This window comes from Lynx canadensis, chromosome F2, assembly GCF_007474595.2.
Source record: "Lynx canadensis isolate LIC74 chromosome F2, mLynCan4.pri.v2, whole genome shotgun sequence".
NCBI lineage: Eukaryota > Metazoa > Chordata > Mammalia > Carnivora > Felidae > Lynx > Lynx canadensis.
In genome coordinates, this window is record NC_044320.2 from 74209275 (window position 1) to 74231308 (window position 22034).

The 22034-nt window shown below is 42.3% G+C and overlaps 1 protein-coding gene and 1 long non-coding RNA gene across 5 annotated transcripts in view; one reads left to right on the top strand and one right to left on the bottom strand.

The window, feature by feature from the left end:
* BPNT2 (3'(2'), 5'-bisphosphate nucleotidase 2) overlaps positions 1–22034 on the top strand; it is a 36089-nt gene continuing 14055 nt past the window's right edge. For 3 of the 4 annotated variants that reach the window (XM_030304496.1, XM_030304498.1, XM_030304497.1), the window contains exons 1-3: positions 9–445; positions 16760–16922; positions 18047–18142. In XM_030304496.1, the coding sequence (XP_030160356.1) occupies positions 56–445; positions 16760–16922; positions 18047–18142 (649 nt within the window). In that variant the 5' untranslated portion in view covers positions 9–55. Of the gene's footprint in view, positions 446–16759; positions 16923–18046; positions 18143–22034 lie in introns of all 4 variants that reach the window. The other variant, XM_030304499.1, reaches the window with a different exon arrangement.
* On the bottom strand, positions 7798–9501 carry LOC116737881. Its single transcript, XR_004343189.1, has 3 exons — positions 9396–9501; positions 9248–9300; positions 7798–7889 (listed from the first exon to the last, which is right to left on the bottom strand). It is a non-coding gene; the product is annotated as an uncharacterized LOC116737881 (long non-coding RNA).

Here is a 22034-nt window from a genome sequence, read left to right on the forward strand (position 1 = left end):
TCGGGCGCGGGGAGGCCTGTGAGGGCCGCCGCCCCGAGCCCCGGCCTCCCGCGCCATGGCCCCCATGGGCATCCGCCTGTCCCCGTTGGGGGTGGCCGTGTTCTGCCTGCTAGGGCTCGGCGTGCTCTACCACCTCTACTCGGGCTTTCTGGCCGGCCGCTTCAGCCTCTTCGGCCTGGGCGGCGAGCCGGGCGGCGGCGCGGCCGCAGGGCCCGCGGCCGCGGCCGACGGGGGCACCGTGGACCTGCGCGAGATGCTGGCCGTGTCGGTGCTGGCGGCGGTTCGCGGCGGCGATGAAGTGAGGCGAGTCCGCGAGAGCAACGTCCTCCACGAGAAGTCCAAGGGGAAGACGCGCGAGGGGGCCGAGGACAAGATGACCAGCGGGGACGTGCTGTCCAACCGCAAGATGTTCTACTTGCTCAAGACCGCCTTCCCTAACGTGCAGGTGGGTGGGTGCCACGACCGCCGGGCGCCCGGGGGGGGGGGGGGGGGGAGCGGGCCGGCGACAGCGCTCGCTGGGGTCGCCTTGCGGGGAGACCTGCTCGGAGCGAGCCCCAGCGCCTTGACCCCTCTGACAGCTCCAGGTCGTGGGGCCCTGGCTCCCATTTTTGCAGACGTGGAGCTCGAGACGCGGAAGTCTAGGTGCTCAAGGTCGTACAAACAGTTGACACAAGAGCTGGGTGAGGTTGCAGGTAATCTGAGTCAGGGCCCTGGCCCTTCTGGCCCCTCCCCAGAAACGGGGACGCGCTTCGTGCCTGCGATCAGAAGCTCGGGGTGCCGGGCCGGCCTTGAAGGGCTGGGAAAGTTAACTTCGGCCCCTGCTGCGGGCCCTTCTGCAAAATGAAGGGGTTGGACTAGAACCCCCGTGGCCCTCCAGCCTTTCTTGATGTACTTGTCGGAAGGATAGTTTCTGTGGAACACACGTTTTCTGCCGGCTCCGCTAGGAGCTGATTGGGGGCCGAGGACCGTAGAAGTCTTGTTGCGGAACTGTTAGTACGCAGGGCATCGTGGGAGGTATGCTTCTGGCTTACTTGAGCCGCAGAGTGATCAGGACCCTCTTGAAGGCGTGTATTTGGGGAGCTCTTCAAAGAAGGCTTCGGAAGTCTGTTTCCCAGCCACTTCGTTTCAGCTGCGCCCCCCTCCCCGCCCCCGTATTTTCTACAGAGAGTAAGAATTGGAAAACCTTGGCCTTTTATTTGGGTGCGTTTCTGGGGAAGGAATTGACATCTTCGTAGGTGAATCCAGAATTGGGGATTTGTTATTCATACTTTAGGAATTCATCATTTTAGTGGAGCTGCTGTCGAATGAATAACCCTTTTAAAAATGTATTATAATTCCAGAGGAAGAGCTTAACTTAGTGTAGCAGTGCTTTGGAAGCTTATGTGCTAACTCGTTTTGGCTATGGGGAAGAAAAATTGTTTCCAGTGGAATTTCATTAATTAGATAAACAGTGAAATCGAAACCCCAGCTTCTTTGGAAAGTATCTGACCTTTTACTGTTGTTCTTGGAAGAGTTAAGCGAGTATTGTGATTGTAGAATTACCTGTTTTGTGTAATCCTCCCTCCAGTCTGTCGTATTACTGCTTGGGTTCTCTTTTTTCCTCTTTCCATCTGTCATTTTTTTCTTACTGCCTTTTTTTTTTTTTTTCTTTCCTTTAAAAAAAAATTTTTTTTTCAGGGGGAAGGAACATTGGCTTCATGTCATGAGCCGCTGGCTACCAGATGTTATTGACACAAGAATTCTCAAACAAGACACAGAACGTTTATTCTTTTGCCCTACCCTGCTTTATCATCACAAACAATACTTATCTTGGGTTTGTACAGATATGTGTACCTTGCGTATGTAGGATCCACCGGTAGGATATCTTTTCTCCAAGACGCACGGTATTCTCTTAAGAGTTTGTCGAATAAACAGAGGAGTTTCCCAGAAGTTGATGCAGAATAGTTACATCAGTAGAAATGGTGACCATGTCTTGAATTTATTTTAGGCACCCAGATAATGGCACGCAGGACTCCTTTGGATCCTGACAGCAACTTTAGGAAGTAAATTTTATCGATGGCCAGTTTGCAGACGGGAATGCGGGGCTCGCAACGCTCCATGGTTTATATGAACTATCGAATGCTTCATTTTTAGCTAGATCTTTCGGAGGCTGTTTAAAACTTACAGCGCAATTCCCTAGGGAAAACATAAACTTGTAGAAGATTAGAAGCCATGGTAACAAAATATATCAGAGTTGAAATTCGTTTTTTTGAAGATGAAGACGACGACATTCTTAAATACCAAAAACACGTACCTGCGTGCCCATGTGTGTTCACGTGTGAACCAGACCTTCTGCTTTGGGGAACTTCCACAGGATTCTGCATTTGTTTTCTCGCTTCTTAGCAAACGCGAAGGGAATGGCTGCCAAGTGGTACTGCTGCATTTTATTGAACACAAAAGCCAGGCTTTCAGAAGTGCAGATGTTGAGGGCTCTGCCTCCACGTAAAATAGCTTTTTGTTTTCTTGTGACTGAATATTCACACGTTCACCTCTAGTGTTGGGCTTTTGCTGGTGTCGAGGAGGTCACATTTATTTCTACAATGTCCAAGTAGAATGTTGGACATGTCCTACTTGTCCTCTTGCCAAGTGGTGTCCTCTTGAACAGCCTTTGATCACTGGGTTAAAACTAGAGGCCAGATGTTACAGCCATCTATGTAGACACTCAGCCCTGGATTCCTTTTTCCCCTCTCATCGTCCCCCAGCACCCGGAAGGTTGGTTTTGAAGCCTCACCTGGATTTTGGGGGGGTAATGATTTTAAGTCCAGTCCCACTCCGTTTACTTCCTTGGGGAAAATTAGCATTGATCAGCCACAGATGCTTTCTTCTTTTATCCTGATGCCCTGTGCAAATAGAGAGAGGTCTCTTACTTTTTACCACCCTTTTCCTGTCTGGAGTCCGAGGCTTGAGCTTTCCTGTCTCACGTTTATTCCTCATACAAGGATATACCACGTGTCACTCTAGAATACGCATGTGGGGGTAGTTTTGCCCTCAGGGGACATTTGGCACAGTCTGGAGATTTTTGGTTATCACAGCTGGAGGTGGGATGCTACTTGGCCTCTAGTAGGTAGACCGTAAACATCCCACAATGCATAGGACAGCTCTCCGTAACAGAGAATGACGTAGCCTAATTTTTCAGTTGGGGCCAGGGTTGAGAAACCCTGCTCTAGAGAAGTGAGTGTTATCCTAAGAAAACTCCAGTTTGGGCTGGGAGCCCCGGATTTCCTTTGGTGTGCAGCCTTTCTTATGTCAGGGATCTTGGGAGAGTCCCCAGGCAACCTTTCTTCTCTTCTTAAACGCATGGGCCGTGCTTGATTTTATTATGTGAAAATACTAGCAACTGCAGCCATTTGTGCGGCACTTTCATCATATTCTTCTGGATGGTGACGAAAAGGAGGGCTGGAGATAGTTTTCTGGAGTGGATTTGCAGCTACAGAACAGACACACTTAGATTTATAGTTTCAATGTACTATACAGGGAACTCTGTATTTGAAAGGCTCCTGTCCTCAACTTTCCTTGTTCAAAGTGTTTTTTGTTTTTTGTTTTTTTAACGTTTTATTTATTTTTGAGAGAGAGAGAGCATGAGCTGGGGAGGGGCGGAGAGAGAGGGGGACAGAGGACTCAAAGCAGGCTCTGCACTGATCGCAGCGAGCCTGACGCGGGGCTTGAACTCGTGAACCATGACATCATGACCTGAGCCGGAGTCGGACGCTCGACTGACTTAAGCCAGCCAGGCACCCCAACTTGTTCAGTTTTTGACGATGATTCATTTTATTTGAAGATCGGGCATGCTACTCCAATCTGATAGGAGTCTTGGGCCTGTGCTTCCTTGACCTTTAAGATGGGAGTTAAACTCTTCTCTCAACAGCAGTACTCACTGGAAAAGTTTGAGAAGCTTAATACAGTGCTAAGAACACTTGACTTGACATCTTGTCCAGTCACCTGCCTGTGTAATCCTGGCCAGTCATTTCACATCTCTGACCTGCAGTTCCCCTTCTGTAAAATCTAGATAACTAGTAAATTTGATAATTAGTGCAGACATAAGCACTGCAGACAGAAAAAAATACAAGTTGAAAGGAGCTGGCCCAATAGAGGTAGTAGGATAGTAAATTCCAATACCCTGATGAGTCTGAATCTGATGCACTTGGGGAAATCACTGTGGAAGAAATTAGGAAGGTAATCACATGGCGAGTTCACTCAAAGAGGGTTGGAGCTAATCTTTAGTTTAATCCTAAAGTACTAAAGAGGGCCAGATTTACCTGACTTTTCTTGAAGCCTGCAACATGCCATACTTTGTTTGGGCTGTGGCCATTTGGAGGTGGGTGAGACCAGTTAGAAGTATGTTAAAACAGGCTGTGCAAGAGATGAGGACCAGAACTCAGCTAAAAGGAAAGTTATACTCAGCTTGGTTTCCTGACTAACGTTTAGTTAGTCCTCAGTAAGTGAGCCTTTGTATTACCGCCGTTAATTTACTCTTGACAACGACATAGGAAGTTAAGTACTATTGCCCCCATTCTGCAGATAAAGAAATTGAGGCTTGGAGAGGATAACTAATTTACCAAGCGTTACACAATTAGAAGATAATTTTAGCCTCTCAGAGATTGACTTAGTGATCGGAGAATCATCTCAGGTCCATTTAATTCTGTAGATAAGGCAATATAGGAGGTATAACCACAGTGTATTCTTAACTAACCTATAGTGCTTTGAATGATTAGTAGAGCTCAGGGGAGACACTTGGAGAATCGTTTGGAGGGGGTAAACCAGCTAGGAGGTTTTCTCTAGTGAGAGATGATACATTTTAAATTGCTGTGGTCACAGAAAAGAGCGAATTGGAAAGATACGAGAGAATTTCTAAGGATGCACGAAAACGACCCCTTTATATCTGATTTTCACAATTGGTTTTGAAGAGTGGGCGATGACAAGTCAAAGGGGGCAGATTATGAGTGCCATCTTTGACGTTTGAAGTTAGAGTTGCCTTTGATATGGCCGAGGGGACATGTTAAGGAGGTAGTCGAATATATCGGTCTGAAGCTCTGAAGACACATTGGAATTGGAAATAGGAATTTGTGAGTCATCAGTGTTGTGATGTTAATTGAAAGCTGTTGTGGACAGGATTGCTTATGGAAAGACTATATTGTGAAAGGGGAAGATCAAGGGCCTACAGCCAAGGATAACGCAGATTGAAAATAATCATTTAACAAGAATAATAGCATCCAGCTTTTATTCAGTGCTTACTCAGTGTTAAGCACTATACTAAGTTTGTTTGTTTTACCTATTCTGTTTCATTGATTCACCCAAAGAACCCTGTAGGGAGATGTGTTTATCATTCACTTTTAGCAGCTCAGAAAGCTTAGGGGACCAACCTGGATAAAGTCACATGCCCAAGAAATTGAGGAGCTGGCAATGATAGAACACATACTCTTCCCCCCCTCCGCCCCCCCCCCCCCCCGAACACATACTCTTAATAGTGGTTCTGTGTGGTGAATGGTCACTGGTGAACTTTGTGAGAACTTGCTTGGTGGCTCGATGGAAAGGAAGCAAAACTGAAAAAGATGGGAGGTAAAAAAAAAATGGAGATAGTAAAGACAAGGCTTTCAAGAAATTGGACTCCTAAGGAGCTTGGCTGGGGTCTTCTATGGGACTAAGAGAAGTTTCTGTGGATTTTTTTCTGGTATTGTTTTTAAGGTGTGAGACAGACGATAGAGTGTGTTTAATTATTTATGGATATATATCTGAAAGATGGTATTGATAGTAAAAAACTTCTGAAAAGGTTGAAGAAGACAGGTAGAGCCATGTTTCTCCATTTAGAAAATAGTTGTTGAATGCCTACTATGTGACAGGCACAGTGTGAGGCACTATATGTAAAAACATTTTAGGATATAATGATTCATGGAAAAATGTAGTGAATGGTGTCTTCTTAGGACATTAACCAAAATCCTCTGCAGCCCCAAAGTAACTGAGCTTTCATATGAATAGCTTTAATTGTGTTTTGGAGTCTTGATTTCCTATTCTACAATTCCTGTTGAGGACTGAGACAGAGAGGCAGTAGCAATGACGGAGGGAGAGTAGATTGAATGGAAAGGGTTTTGGGGAAGAAATGTAAGTATATTGGCAAAGAATAATGTTGTCAACTCAGAAGTATTTATTTAACACCTACTGTACCAGGGACTGGTTTAGGCTCCAGTAATGAAGGAAATTGTGTCCTTGAACTCATACAACTTATGTTCCGGTAGGTCGAGATCTGTAGTACACCTGTGATCAAATAAATTGATCTCAGATACTGATAAGGGTTTTGAAGAAGAAAAAATAAGACCATGTCGGAAGAGTGAGTGGGGCTTCTGCTTTGGCCATGATGGTCAGGGCAGACCACTGAGAGGCACTGTCATTTGAACTGAGGTCTGAAGGATAAGAAACAGACAATCCTGCAGAGATTTGAGAAGAGTGTGCATGAGCAGAAGAGAAAAAATTAAGGAAACACAACGTTGCCAAAGGAACATAATTTTCTAGTACAAAGTACAAAGGCCCTGAGGCCAACAGACCAGAAAAAGACAAGTCTGGAGTGTAGCGTAAATAAGGATGCAAATAGAGAAAGGTTACTGGGGCCAGATCATCCGCACCTTTGTGGATGATGGTAAGGAGTCTGGATTTGACCTCTGAGCAATGAGAAACCACAGGTGTTCAGCAGGGAGTGACGAGAATCTGATTTAGGAAGATGGCGGGTTGCTGGGTTGCAAGGGGAAGCTCCATAACAGCAGTGATTTTGTCCATCTTGTTCATTCTTCTGTTCCAGTACCCATAGCGGTTTGCGATACGTGGCCATTAGTAGCCGTTGAACGAATGAATGAATCCGTGAATGCACTGTAGGAGGCAAGAGCAATTGAAGGCTATTTTAGAAATCCAAGTGGGGGGGCCTGGGTGGCTCAGTCGGTTGGGCGTCCGACTTCCACTCAGGTCATGATCTCGCGGTTTGTGAGTTCAAGCCCCGTGTCAGGTTCTGTGCTGACAGCTCAGAACTTGGAGCCTGCTTTGTATTCTGTGTCTCCTCCGCTCTGTGCCCCTCCCATGCTCATGCTCTGACTCTGTCTCTCAATAATCAATAAATGTTGGAAAAAAAAAAAAAAGGAAATCCAAGTGAGAGATAGATGGCGGCCTAAACTAAGATTTGCTTGGTATACATAGTTTCATGTATTTAGAACTGGGGGTAGAATTTCCAGGACTTAATGGCTGGTGAAATGTGGGAAAGAATTGAGATAAACTTAACCAACCCTTTCTAAGGCCATTGACAATGTCGTACGGTGGGTTTATTCCGTTTGTGGGTGTGTAATGGTGGCAGCAGGTTACAAATAGCGGTTGTGCAGAAGCAGGTGGGGACACCGGACTGATGTTCTTATTCTCTTGCTCCGTTTGTTTCTTCCTAACCTGACTCTCAGGGAAGATGTTTTTAGAAGCAGTCCCATACTTTGTTAGGCCATACTCATTTGAAAGGATGTGGAGAAGCTGGCTTGAACTCTAGGCAGAAATCTTCATCCTAAGGCACGGTGGTTGCTACCCACACTCGGCACTGCCGTCTTTGTAAGCTGTGGTGGTCAAGACCCAGAAACTACTTTGTGTTTTCTGGGAGGCACATTTGTTGCTTGTTTTAAGTTTATTCCCTGGCGTTTGCTTAGTGTTACTCTTACATTCCCTTATCTGACACAGACTAAATGGTGTTCTCATTAAGTATGTGGGCCCTAAAGCTATAATACTTTAAAGTGATACCTGCAAGATGGTAGAATAGGCGTTCTCTACGGTCATTCCCTCACAGAACATTGATTTTGGTAGTCATCCACAGATAAGGGTTCCTTTGTGGGCATCTGGGAGTCCAGCAGAGATGTTCCAGCACACCATTGGGGCAAAAAAAAAAAAAAGAATAGATACATTGATGAGAGTGAGAGAAATGTTTTCACTTTCACCACACCGTCTCTCAAGACAGCACAGCTTGGTGCCAAGAGAGACCCCCTGAAGCCTGCAATTTGACCCACAGGAATGTGTGAGTGAGTGTCTGGCTTTGCCAGCCATGCAGGACACTGCCCACGAAACCACTTCTGTCTCTTGTCACCTACGTCCCTGAAGTGATCTGCAAGACTGAGGGGTTGGGAGAGGCTGTGGGAACACATAAACCAGGGCTCATCTAAAGGGATGCTCTTTGTAGACACCCATCGGGAAGGCTGCCCACGAGTCGCTGGGGAGTCCTCACCATTAGGGCCCCTCAACTGGCTCACAGGCACCCCCAACACTCTCCATGTCTTGCCCAGACCCGGTCCTCTCGCCCACCTTGGCATGATTTTAGCATGTGCTCCCGTAGACAGCGAGACTGAGCCTTTGTAAATGGCCAACAAACAAGTGTGGAAAGCCAGCAGAATTGCAGAATTGGGAAAAGGCTCACAAACTTGAGCATCTCAGAGTACCACCCTAGAGAAGACAAATGGGAGGCTCCTAGTCCCTGGGTTGGCTTTGAGGGATTGAGATAAAGCTTATAATCTTAAGAATTTACCCTCCAAGAGGGAACAAGAAGTGTGGAGAATGCATATCTGTAGAAAATGTTAGAGAAAGCCTTAGAATCCCACATCAGACTCAAGGTGAAGATAACTCTCACAAAGTCAATCAGTAAAGACTGGAGGAGGTGACTGCTTCTTTAAATGTGAAGGCAGCAATGCAGGGCTTCAAGGAATACAAAATGAATGAATGAATGAATGAATGAAGCACAACATTACCACAGGAATATAATTTTCTAGTAACTGACCCTCCTGAAACAGAGATCTACAAATTGCCTGTCAACAAATTCAAAAAATTGTTTTCAGGAAGCTCAGTGAGTTTAAGAGACACAGACAACTCAAAGAAATCAGGAAAGCAATACTTGAACAAAAGGGGAGACACAACAGAGACAGAAGTTAAAAAGAGTGGAGAAACTTGTGTGCATTATGGGGGACCATCAAGTGTAACTTTTCATACTTTGGGAATCTCCAAGAGAGACAGAGAAAAGAGCAGAAAGTTTATTTAAATGATAGTGGCTGAAAATTTCCCAAATTAGAGAAGAGAATGTGACATCCAGGTACATGAAGTTCATAAGTCCAAAAATTCAACTCAAAGAGGACTTTATTGAGACACATTATAATAAAACTGTCAAAAATCAAAGACCGAATTTGAAAGCAGCAAGAGAAAAGAAACTCACCTGATACAAGGGAACCCGTCATCAGACTATCAGCAAATATTTCATCAGAAACCCTGTAGGCCAGGAGAGAGTTGGGATGATATGTTTGTTCAGAGTGCTGAAAGAAACTGTTAAAACAAAACAAAACTGCCAACCAAGAATACTTTACCTAGCAGCACTCTCCTTCAGAAATGAAGACTAGATCAGGATTTTCCCAGACGAATAAAACCAGAGGGAGTTGACCACCAGACCTGCCTTATAAGAAATGTTAAAGGGAGTTCTTCAAGCTGAAATGAAAGGATCTAAGTAGTAACATGAAAACAAAGTATAAAATTCACTGGTAAGTATAGAATTAAATTCAGAATATTCTAATGTAATAGTGGTGTACAAGACACTTAACTCTAATATAAAAGTTAAAAGAGGAGTGTTTTTTAAAACTATAGAGCTACAAAAATTTGTTAATGGATACACAGTATAGAAAGATGTAACTTACAGCATCAAAAATAAAATGTTGTGGAGGCAAAGAGGGAAGGGTTTATATGGGATCAAAGTTAAGTTATTGACTTAAAATAGACTGTTATAACTATAAGATACATAAGTTTCATGATAACCACAAAGTAAAAACCTCTGATAGACAAAAGATACAGAGAAGGGAATCAAAGCATACCACCGTGGAGTATCATCAGATCACAAAGGAAGATAGCAACAGAGTAAGAAAAGAACAAAGAAGCTACAAAAAGCCAGAAAGCAATTAACAAGGTGGCATTAGCAAGTCCACATTTGCTAATAATTATTTGAAATGTAGGTGAACTAAATCCTCCAATCAAAAAACAGTTAAGTGAATGGATTTAAAAAAAACAAAAATAAAAACCCACCTGTATGCTGCCTACAAGAGACACACTTCAGCTTTAAAGACACGCATAGGATCAGAGTGAAGGAATGGAAAAAGATATTGCGTGCAAATGGAAACCCAAAGAGGACAGGGTAGCTATAATGGCATCAAACAATATAGGCTTTAAGTAAAAAAACTAACAAGGGGCAAAGAAGATATTATATAATGAGATAAAAGGGTCAGTTCATCAAGAGGATATGACAGCTGTAAATACATAGGCACCCAACATCACAGCACTAAATACATTGAGCAAGTATTATAAACCTGAGGACGGAAACAGACAGCAAAGCCACAGTAGTAGTAGAGACTCCCAGTACCGCCCTTTTACCAATGGATAGATATCTAGACAGATTATCAATACGGAAATGATGGACTTACACTACACTTCAGCTAAGAACTGGTCTTCTGAAAAGAGAAGATTAACAAACCTTTGGCTAGTCAAAGATAAAAAGATTCGAATCTTCTATAAATTCAGAAATGAAAGCATACAACCGCTACGTTACATACTGATTGCTACAATATACAAATGATCAAAAGAGATCACTACAATTATAGGTAAACAAATTGGTAACTTAGAAGAAATGGATAAATTCCTAGAAACAGACAACCTACCAACACTGAATCATGAAGAAAACAGAATAGCTGGACAGACCTGTAAGGAGATTGAATCCTTAATCAAATTTCCCAATAAAGAAAATCCCAGGACTAGATGTCTTCACTGGTGAATTCTACCAAACAAAAATTAATACCAATCCTTCTCAAAGTCTTTCCCAAAACTGAAAATGGAACACTTCCAAACTCACTTTATGAAGCCAGCATTACCCTGATACCAAAGCTATGCAGGGACACTATAAGAAGAAAAAATTACAGGCCATTATTCCTCATGAACATACATCCAAAAATCCTCAACAAAATACTAAAAAACTGAACTCAACAGCATATTAAAAGGATCAGACACCATGATCAAGTGGGATTTATCCCAGGAATGAAGGATAGTTTCAGTATATGCAAATCAATCAATGTGATAGGCCACAACAGAATGAAAGACAAAAATTGTGTGATTTTCTCAAAATAAAAATATAAAAAGCATTTGACAGAACTCAACACTTTTTCATTATAAAAACTCTCAACCAAGTAGGTGTAGAAGGAATATACCTCAACATAATAAAGGCCATATGTGACCAGCACACAGCTAACATGATACTCAATCATGAAAATCTAACAACTTTCTTTTAACATCAGAAAAGCAAGGATGCCCGTGCTTAGCACTCCCATTCAACATTGTACTGGAAGCCCTAGCCAGAGCAATTAGATAAGTAAAAGACATAAAATGCATCCAAAGTAAAATTGTTTGCAGATGGCATGATATTATGAAAGAAAACTCTAATATTAGCAAAATATTGTTCAACTAATATTAATACTTCAATAAAGTTGCAGGATACAAAGTCAACAAAAATCATTTTTTCTTTTAAATGTGTTATTTATTTTTGAGAGACCACATGAGCAGGGGAGGGGCAGGAGGGGGGGCACGGAGGATCCGAAGCTGGCTCTGAGCTGATAGCAGCGAGCCCAACGTGGGGCTCGAACTCATGAACCATGAGATCATGGCCGGAGCCGAAGTCTGACACTCAGTGGACTAAGCCACCCAGGCGCCCCTGTATTATTTCTATATGTTAGCAACAATGAACTATTTGAAAGAGGAATTAAGAAGACCATTCTGTTTACAATAGCATCAAAAACAATAAAGTAGCTAGGAGTAAGTTTAACCAAGGAGGTGAAAGACCTGTATACCAAAAACCGATGAAACACTAATTGAAGACACAAACAGAAAGGTATTGCATGTCTTGGATTGGAAGAATTAGTATTGTTAAACTGCCCATACTGCTCAACGCAATGTATACATTTAATGTAGCCCCTGTCAAAATCCCAATGGCATTTTTTAAAGAAATGGGATAAAATAATCCAAAATTCACGTGGAACCACAAACGACCCAAGTAGCTAAAGCAATTTTAAGCAAGAAGGACAAACCCGGAAGCATCCCATTTCCTGATTTCAAATTACAAAGCGATCGTAATCAAAACAGTGTGGTAGTGGCATAAAACGTACATGTAAACCAAAGGAATAGAATAGAGAAATAAATCCCCACATGTACATTTAACTCATCTTTGGCAAAGCATCAAGAGCATACCACTGGGAAAAGATAGCTTCCTCAATAGAGGTGCTGGGAAAGCTGGCTATCTATATGCAAAAGAATAAAAGTGGATCCCTGTCGTATACCACTCACTCATCAGAAATGAACTCAAAATGCATACAAGAATTCAGTGTAACACCTGAGATATAAAGCTCTTTGATACTGGTCTGAGCAATGATTTTTTAGAAAAGACACTAAAAGTACAGAAATCAAAAGCAAAAATAAACAAGGAAAATGACATCAAGTTTAAAAGCTGTGCACAGCAAAGGAAACAACTAAAGGAAAAGGCAACCTATGGAATGGCAGAAAATATTTGTAAACCATGTATTTTGATAAGGGTCTAAAGTCCAAAATCTATAAGGAACGCATTCAACTCAATAGCAAAAGAATAAGTAATCCAGTTTAAAAATGGACAAAGGACCTAAATACATATTTCCCCAAGAAGACCTACAAGTAACTGTCAGTTATATGAAAAGTTGTTCAACATCAGTAATCATCAGGGAAGTACACATCAAAACCACAATTGAAATGTTACCTCACCTGTTAGGGTGCCTATTATCAAATAGACAAGAGGTAAATGTTAGCAAGCATGTGGAGAAAATTCTCAGAGCCCTTTTATACCATTGGTGGGAATGTAAATTGGTATAGCCATTATGGAAATACTATGGAGGTTCCTCAAGAAATTAAAAATAGAACTACCATATGATCTAGCAATCCCACTTCTGGATATATATCTAAATGAAATTAGTATCTTGAGATATTTGTACTCCTGTGTTCATTGTGGCAATAGTTACAATAGCCAAAATACAGAAATGATGGATAAGTACTGATGGATGGATGGATCGGTATAGACACACACACACACACACACACACACACACACACACACACTGGAATGTTATTCTGCCATTAAAAAAAAAATCCAAAAAAATGTTGAGCTCCTAGAAACAGTGAGTAGAATGGTGATTGCCAGAGTCTAGGGAATGAGGGAAGAGAGGAGGTGTCGGTCTAAGGGTGTAAAACTGGTGGTTATGACTAAGATGAGTAAGTTCTGAGGTTCAAATATATAGGAAGATGACTGTGGTTAATAATACTGTATTTTAGTAGATCTTAACTAGATCTTAGGCATTCTCACCACAAAACAACTGATAGATACAGTAGTTAACTTGATTGTGGTAATCGTTTTACCACCTATCAAGCCATCACACTTGATATGTATGTGTAGCTTTCTCAGTGAAGCTGCAGGGAAAAGCCAAATATGTCACCAGTGCCACAGTCGTAATTATTCTGGCATTAAGGTAAGTCTTGATAACTGGTAAGGAAAGTCAGCCCACCATGATAATTTCCCTCCCCCACCCCTGTCACCAAAATGCCTTGTTCTTTTTCCAAGAAGCGGTTTAAAAAAAAGAAGAAAGAAAAAAAAATTATAGGGATTTTGATTGGAGTTGCATTAAATCTATAGTTTACTGGTGGGAGAATTGACATCTTTGTCGTTTTTCAGTAATATTTTTTTCATACAGTTTAATTTTCTCTGTACTGTTTTTGCACATCTTGGGTAGATTTATTTCCAAATAATTTACTACTTTTGTTAGTTGAAATGGCTTCCATTTTTATGTTAAATCTGTTTTTTTTTTAATATCTGTCGCTAGTATCTGTTGCTGGTAAAAAATGCGAGTGATTGTTAAAAACCGATCTTGTACCTAGAGACTTGGCTGTGAAAGTTCTGTTATCCTATAATTTATCTACAAGTTCTTTTGGATTTTCTCAGTAGTAAGTCATGAATTGCATGTTATGACTTCACTTCTTCCTTTCTACGCTCGCCACCCTCCCTTAGCGTTCTGCAACGGCTAGGACGCTGTGCACGCTGTTCGCAGAGGTTATGATGGAGGGCAGCTTGATTCGGTGAGGTGCCGGCGGAGTCCTTCACCGTCAGGTTTCCATCGCCACCCTTACCTCCGGCTCCTTCCTCCGGGCTCACTCTGCTCTGGCCGCACTTGCCTCCTTGCTCTGAATATACCAGCACGCTCCCACCTCCCGCCTTTGCATTTGTTACTCCGTGGGCTGGAAGGATGTAACTTCAGATGCCTGGCGAGGCTCACGTCCTTTAAATCTTCACTCTAACACCGCCTTTGCCTTAGCTACCCTGTCTTCGAAAACAAACGACTTTATTGCAGCGTGATTTTACGTATCAGTATCATTTGCCCATTGCAGATATCCAGTTCACTAGTTTTTACTAGATTTGCCGAGCTGTACAACCATTGCCATTAATCAGTGTTACGTTTTCATCACCCTACTAATATCCCTGTGCCCAATTACTACTCATCTGTGTTCCCACCCCTACCCCCAGGCAACCACGGATCTACTGCCTCCATAGATTTGCATGTTACAGACATTTCACATTAAATGGAATCATCCAGTATGTGGTCTCTTGTTTCTTATTTCACTTAACATAATGTTTTGGGGGTTCACCCTTGCTATAGTATGAATTGTATCTCATTTCTTTTTATGGCTGAATAGCATCCCACTGTATGGATGTACCACATTTTGTTTATCCATTCATCAGTTGATGGACACTTGGTAGTTTGTAATTTTAGGCTAGTATGAAAAATCCCGGCCACCCTATCTTAAGCAGTAACCCTTCTGCTCTCCTACAACATGCTGCCGGTGCTTCTCTGCTATATTTTAGATCTCCTTGTTATCACTGTTCAGCATATCACCTGTTTCACTCATTTGTGCATTGTTTAACTCCTTGCCTAGAATCGAAGGGGCACAGGGGCAGAGATTTTTGTCTCAAGTTGATCACCGTTGTACATCGGTTCTGAGAACTGCCTGGCATGTAGTAGGCAATCAGTAAAATTTGCTGAATCACTAAAGGGATAAGTGAATGGATGAATTGGATGTTTACACTATATTAAAAATATTTTTTTTTATTTAAGTGGCTCTTTCTGGAATATTACAGTTTTTAGCTTTCTCTGCGACAATTTAGGATAGTTCAGGCACTTTCCAGAGATTGCTGGTATTTGTAGGGTTTTTATCGTGTGTGACTGTTTACTTATGTAGTTGTCAGTGTTATCATCACTCTGACACTGTGGGTATGGGGTCTGGGCGTGCCATCACGTGCCGCACAAACACAGTGATCTGCTGTGGAAAGGGAGCTTGTCAGAAAGCACAGTACCCAAAAGCCTGCCTCGCTTCAGTCTTAATCCCTACTAGAAATTCACATTTTGGAGACATTTTTCTTGCACGTGGATGTTATGATTTGATAGAGGAAGTCTTCTGATAAGGTAGTACATGAATAAAGTTGACAGTCTGTTATTAACCCCATTCTTAAAATGCAGTCAGTTCTTCAGTTTGCCTCGTTTAGGTGTGTCATTATTTACAAAAGTAAATATAAATGTAATAAATTAATTTTAATTTTTTAAGCATTTGTTTATTTTTGAGAGAGAAAGAGAGACAGAGCGTGAGCAGGGGAAGGGCAGAGAGAGAGGGAGACACAGAATCCAAAGCAGGCTGCAGGCTCTGAGCTGTCAGCACAGAGCCAGATGCAGAGCTTGAACTCACCAACCTCGAGATAATGGCCTGAGCCAAAGTCCCTTTAACCAACGGAGCCATCCAGGCGGCCCTGTGATACGTTAATTTAAATCATTGTTTTACAAAGCAGAGTATGTTTTAAGTATTCATTAAGAAGCTTACTGTTGAAAGCAGTGGTTCTCTACTCCCCTATACCTTTACGTTTTTATATAAGTCAGATTTATTTTATATTTTAATTTTGTGTCCTAGTAAATAAAAACAGAAAATTTGACTTTAGCATTTTATCCTGTGACTTACCTTTGGTATAGTGAAGAGAAGGCTCTTTTTTGTCTGTCTGGATTACTCATTTCAACCTTGTTTATATTTTATAATATGCTAGCTTGTTATCTGTTTTCATTATTTCCAGGTTTCTTTTTTCTATTGATCGAAGCTATATTTTAGATGATTACTTTTCTAGGACATTGTGACTCTTAGCATTCATGAATTATCTGTTCTAAAGCATATTTCTTTCAAGTCCATTGTCACTTTTCTCCTCCTTATAGTTACCGCGTTCAGTTCAGCGTTCCATAATATTGCCAATCTGTTTTCACACTTTAGATCTGTTGTTTTTTACAAATATCATTAAGCTTTAAATAGCTTGTTTCTTTGATGATTAATTTCTCTACATTTCTCTATATTTGGATTCTCTGAGGCAATAAACTAAACTGGAATATTAAGTTAAATAAATAGTACTTGAAGGCAAGATGTTGCTGGAATTTTTTATATTTTTCCGTTTTGTAACGAAATGCTTCAAAATAAACATACGGATTTACCGACTTCAGTGGATGCGATTCGGTCCGAGAAGTTTCTCTCTCTCATGTTTTCTGAGGGGGTATTTCTTCTTTTTAAGTGTTTTAGCTGTCATCTGTTTTTGGTGCAGATAAATACTGAGGAACATGTAGATGCAGCTGATCAGGAGGTTATCATATGGGACCGTAAGATTCCTGAGGACATCCTGAAGGAAATCGCCACCCCCAAGGAGGTACCAGCAGAAAGCGTTACTGTCTGGATCGATCCACTGGATGCTACACAGGAATATACAGGTGACTTCACACGAAAATTCACTTCAGACTTCAGATTGCCATTATGTATTGGAGAATCAGAACAAAGACGGGTGGTACATACTGGGTGGGTAGGTACTTTACCAGTTTGGCGCAAGCCTTTCCGATTAGGTTTTAAGACAGATAGCTGGATTCACGCAGTGTGGTGTGAAACCTTTGGATGGACCCAGGTATTCTCCACCTTTTTCTCCCCCCAAAACCACTATATTATGGCATACTCCTATTAGTGGTCGTGATTCACTATATCGCTCACTGATCCTTCAGTGAAAGGACATTTTTGTCAGTCGCAACAACAAAATGGTTCCTGTTGGACACCTGTTTCTTGAGGTGTTTGTTTACATACTGAGTTATTATATGTTGAGGTGTACATTATTCAGGTATTTATTTATGTAGCCAGAATATAATATTTACTCGTGATTTGAGGAATTGAGGGTTTATTGCATATACATTTATCTTTAGAATTCAGCATAGTAAGTCGTAGGCATCCAGGGGTAAGTAAGTAGCAACATGGAGAGTTACTGCCCCCACCGAATTTTCTTTTTTGTTTGTTTGTATTGTTACCTAGGCCTAGCTCAGATTTCATTTCTGTGGATCCTCTCTCTTGCCTTGTTTCTTACACTGAGATATCCAGTGCTTGCTTTTTCTCTGCTCTGTTGGTGTATATAGTAAAGGTAATTGCTTACCTATGTGCCCTCCTTCTAGGGGATAAGTTCTTTGAATGTGGGGCCTTCTACTTTTTCATCTTTGCGTTCTAGTCCTTAAGCACTGACCTTGATTGACCCATAATAGACACTCAGTAGGTAACTATTTGGAGAACAGGAGGAAGACACTAGGTGTCTAATAGCAACTGAAATTAGAAAATATTTTGCGGAAGTAGGTAGTAGAAATACAGAATATTGAGGGATTTTTTAATAAAAATTTTTCCTAAACTGAGATTGGCCTGATTATATAATAGTGATAGTAAAAGTGAGCGCCTCTCTTGTGCAGGGACTATTCTAAGTATTTAACTTGATTTTCAAATTTAAAACTAAAGTTTAAAATTACTTACTTTAATAATAACATATGTTATTGGGTTTTTTTGTTTTCTGTGTTTTTTTTTCTCCTAGAGGATCTTCGAAAGTATGTCACTACTATGGTGTGTGTGGCTGTGAATGGTAAACCTGTGCTAGGAGTAATACATAAGCCATTTTCTGAATACACAGGTAAGAGATACACCAGAGCTCTCAAGAGTTAATGTTACTAAATCATGTGTCTATAGTACTTACTGCCTTATCAGAATCGCAACTGTAGCTCAATAATTATTGAGGTCAGTCCCACCATACCTCACCCTTTCATTGGATACAGTGGGGATTTGGTGTTGGTAACGATAACACGTAATGAGGCAGAGCTTTCTAAACTCTCTTTAGAGGACAGAAACCGTGAATGACCATGAGAGATGGAGAGTGTTGAGGAATCCAGTTGGGCACACGCTGTGTTCCTCTCTGTTTCTCTTGTGCTGTGGCTGGGGCTATGGTCCAGGGCTCATATACATTGGATTCCACGTGGGTTCTGAGATCTACCATCCAGTGGCCTTAGCCAAATCTGTTATCATGTCAGGAAACTGTGGTGGTCAAGGGCAATGGCAACCTGGCAACCTCAGCATCAAAAATGGGTGGTGTCATGGTGACAGTCTTACTAATCAGGCTAATCCTCGTGTAGCCCTGGACACCATTCAGAGCTCCATTGGACCCTTGGCTCTCCCACTGTCTTGATGTGGTCATGTCTGTTAGCTTTGTGCAGAAGGCAGATCAGATCTGTGATGGTCACATTGGGAGTTGAGAGTGTGGAGGACCGTGCCAAAGAGCTTTCCGTGCAGCTCGGGATGACCTCGCCCAAAGCCTTGCAAGTGCCAGTGGACTGTGGCACATAATGGACGTGGCCATTATGCTATGGTTTGCTAGAGAGACTAGCCACGGTCTTAGGAATAGCAGTGATAGCGTGGACGGTAGTTACAAGTCCAGAAAGACACCATGAGTTGTCATGATGTACAAGTTGAGGGTGACAGTTAGTGGTGTCAACGGTATCCTTGACAGTCTGAAGGGACTCCTCATTCTTTGAATCGGTAGTTCCCATCAAGAGTCCTTTTGGCTCCACTCTGATGAGGTTCCTGATGGTGACAGTATCCATTTTGCCAGCGCCAGCATTGACCAAAGTGTAGTGGGTCGAATAATGCCCCTTTCCAATTCATTTTCACTCCTGTGTTAGTTTTTTGTGGTTGCCGTAAAAACAAAAACACAAAAAACCCACAGACTGTCTTTGAACAACAGATATATAGTCCAACACAGTTTTTGGAGGCTTGGAAGTTTAAAATCAGTGTTTTGGCAGAGAAATGCTCTTTCTGAAACCTGTAAGGGAGAATTCTTCCATGTTTTTCTCTTAATTTCTACTAGCTTGACAACAGTCCATGGTGTTCCTTGGCTTCTGAACACATCACTGCAGTCTCTGCCTTCATCTTTTCACGGTATTCTGCCTGTGTATCCGTGGCTCTGTGTGGCTTCTCTTCTTACAAAGACACCATATTGGATTAAGAGTCCACCTCCCCGGTCATGACCTCATCTTAGCTGATTACATCCACAGTAACCCCATTTCCAATAAGGTCAGATTCTGCTATGCTGGGGATTAGGGCTTGAACATACCTTTTGGGGAACATAAATCCATGACATCAGAATTTTAGAATCTACCTTATTTGGAAGTCAGGTCTTTACAGGTGTAATTAAGGTATCGGGATGAGGTCCTCCTGGATTAGGGTAGGTCCTTAAATCAGTGAGAGTGTCCTTATAAGAAACTGAGGTTACAGAGACACACGCGATAAGAGGATGGGATGGCGAAGGCACAGACATGGTGGAAGCTAGGAGAGAGGCATGAAATGAATGCTCCCGTAGAGTTTCCGGAAGGATTCAACCCTACCAGTATCTTGATTTTGACCATTGAGCCCTTCGGCCTGTGAGAAAATACGTTTCTTTCCTCGTAAGCCGCCATGTTTGTGGTGATTTGTGGCCACAGCCCATACAGCGCTGTCGCTTACTCTGGCCTTCTCCGCTGCATGTCGGTGGTGTGGCTGCCACTGCCTAAAGAAGCTGGCTCTCTCTTGGGGCGCCTGGGTGGCTCCGTCGGTTGAGCGGCCGACTTCGGCTCAGGTCACGATCTCGCGGTCCGTGGGTTCGAGCTCCGCGTCGGGCTCTGTGCCAACAGCTCAGAGCCTGGAGCCTGCTTCCGATGCTGTGTCTCCCTCTCTCTCTGACCCTCCCTGTTCATGCTGTGTCTATTCTTGTTTCAAAAATAAATAAACGTTAAAATAAAAAAAAAAAAAGCTGGCTCTCAAGTGTACAGAAATGGAGACAAGGTTAGTTTTTGATGACTCTTAACATTTATTTGCTTTGCAGAATAACCTTGCGTCCCAAATTCCAGCTGCTCTGAGATAGGCTGAACATATACTTGAGTGTTGGCTCTGCGTTTCAAGACCACATCTGCTTTGTGGTGTTTGATTTTTATCTTCTTTTCATAATTCAGATAGTTTTTACAGTTGACAGTTTGATGAGCTACAAAAGATCGAGGCCATCACTGCCGACAGGGTGCCTTAAAATAAATTATATAATCGCCTTATGGTTTGTGGGTTGCTTTCACATATTTCCTGTAATCCTTACCGAGTAAGTTAGGATACGGGTTGGGCCGCTAATTTAGGCCTCCGTAACAAAATGCACCAAAATGCCAGAGGTTCAACAAGTAGTTGATTTCTGCCTTCTCTAACAGCGCGCATGCAGGCAGACCGGGCATGCAGGCTGCTCTCGTTCGCTGTTTTGGCTGCGCTCAGTTTTGCTGCCCGCTTCTGCATGACTGAGGATGGCCCCCCGCTTCTTTCACATTCCACCAGTGCAGAGGATCCAGAAGGGAGACGTGGAGGACATTGTCCACTCAGGGTTCGACCTGTAAGTTGCACACATCGCTTCAGCTCACGTCCCGCTGACCAAAGTGTAGCTGAAACCAGCTGCAGGGGAGGCTAAGGAATGTAGTCTTTATTTTTGGTGGGCATCCAAGCATCCAGTTAGGGGTCCTGTCACTTCGGGGAAAGTAGGGCGAGTGGATATCGGAGCATAACTCAACTCAGCAGTATCGCTACACTTAGTATAACTCACGAGGGAAGGATACACTTACTACTGATACTCCCACTTACGGATGAGAAAATGGGACTCACAAGTTAGATACGTTCCTCAAGGCGGAGCGGTTAACCTGACAAATATTATGCAAATCAGTACATCGTGCCATTTTCACAACTCCACGATTCCTAACATCTGGAGAGTGTTTAACCATTTGAAATGCACCCAAGTTCTCTCATTTGAAGCTTGTGATAACTCTGCGACAAAGCAAAGTGTTGTTATTGCCATTTTTTATAGATGAGAAAAGACGCTGAGCAGCTCTTATGAAAGCCACATAGTTCAAAGTGTTACAGCAAAAGCTAACTACTCCTTATTAATATCTGATGTTTGTTTAGTATTTTCACAGTTTATGAAATGTATTGACATTCATTCCAAACTCAAAATACCCCTGGAAAGCGTATAAAAGATGAATTACGGTGACTTCCAATTTAAAAAAGAGAAAGCAAACATATAAAGGCGATGTACAGGGCTTAAGTCTTTGAAGTCCTGTCTCAGTTTTTTTCTTTTACTTTTTTTTTTTTTTTAATTGAAGTATAGTGGACTCCTCCTTTGACAGTGTTCCTCATTGCCTGTCTGTATCAGTTAGGGTTGCATTTAGCTGCATACAAAATAAATCTGATTACAGTAGGTAAACAAGGAGAGGTTTTATTTTCCTCACGTAGTGAGATGGCCAAAGGGCAGGGTGCTTCAGTGGCTTTATGATCCTCTTAGGCACCTGACTTCTTGCTTCTTTTCTTAGAAGGTGGCTCTTTGTTTGTAGCCTCACGGAGATGGGTGCTTGTAGTTACAATGGCTCTGTTCCAGGCTGGGAGAAAGAGGAAAGAAGAGGGACGGAAGATCTCTTCCCAGATATTCTTTGTGTTAGGAAAGAGTAGCCTGAAGCCCCCTGCTTCTTCATCTC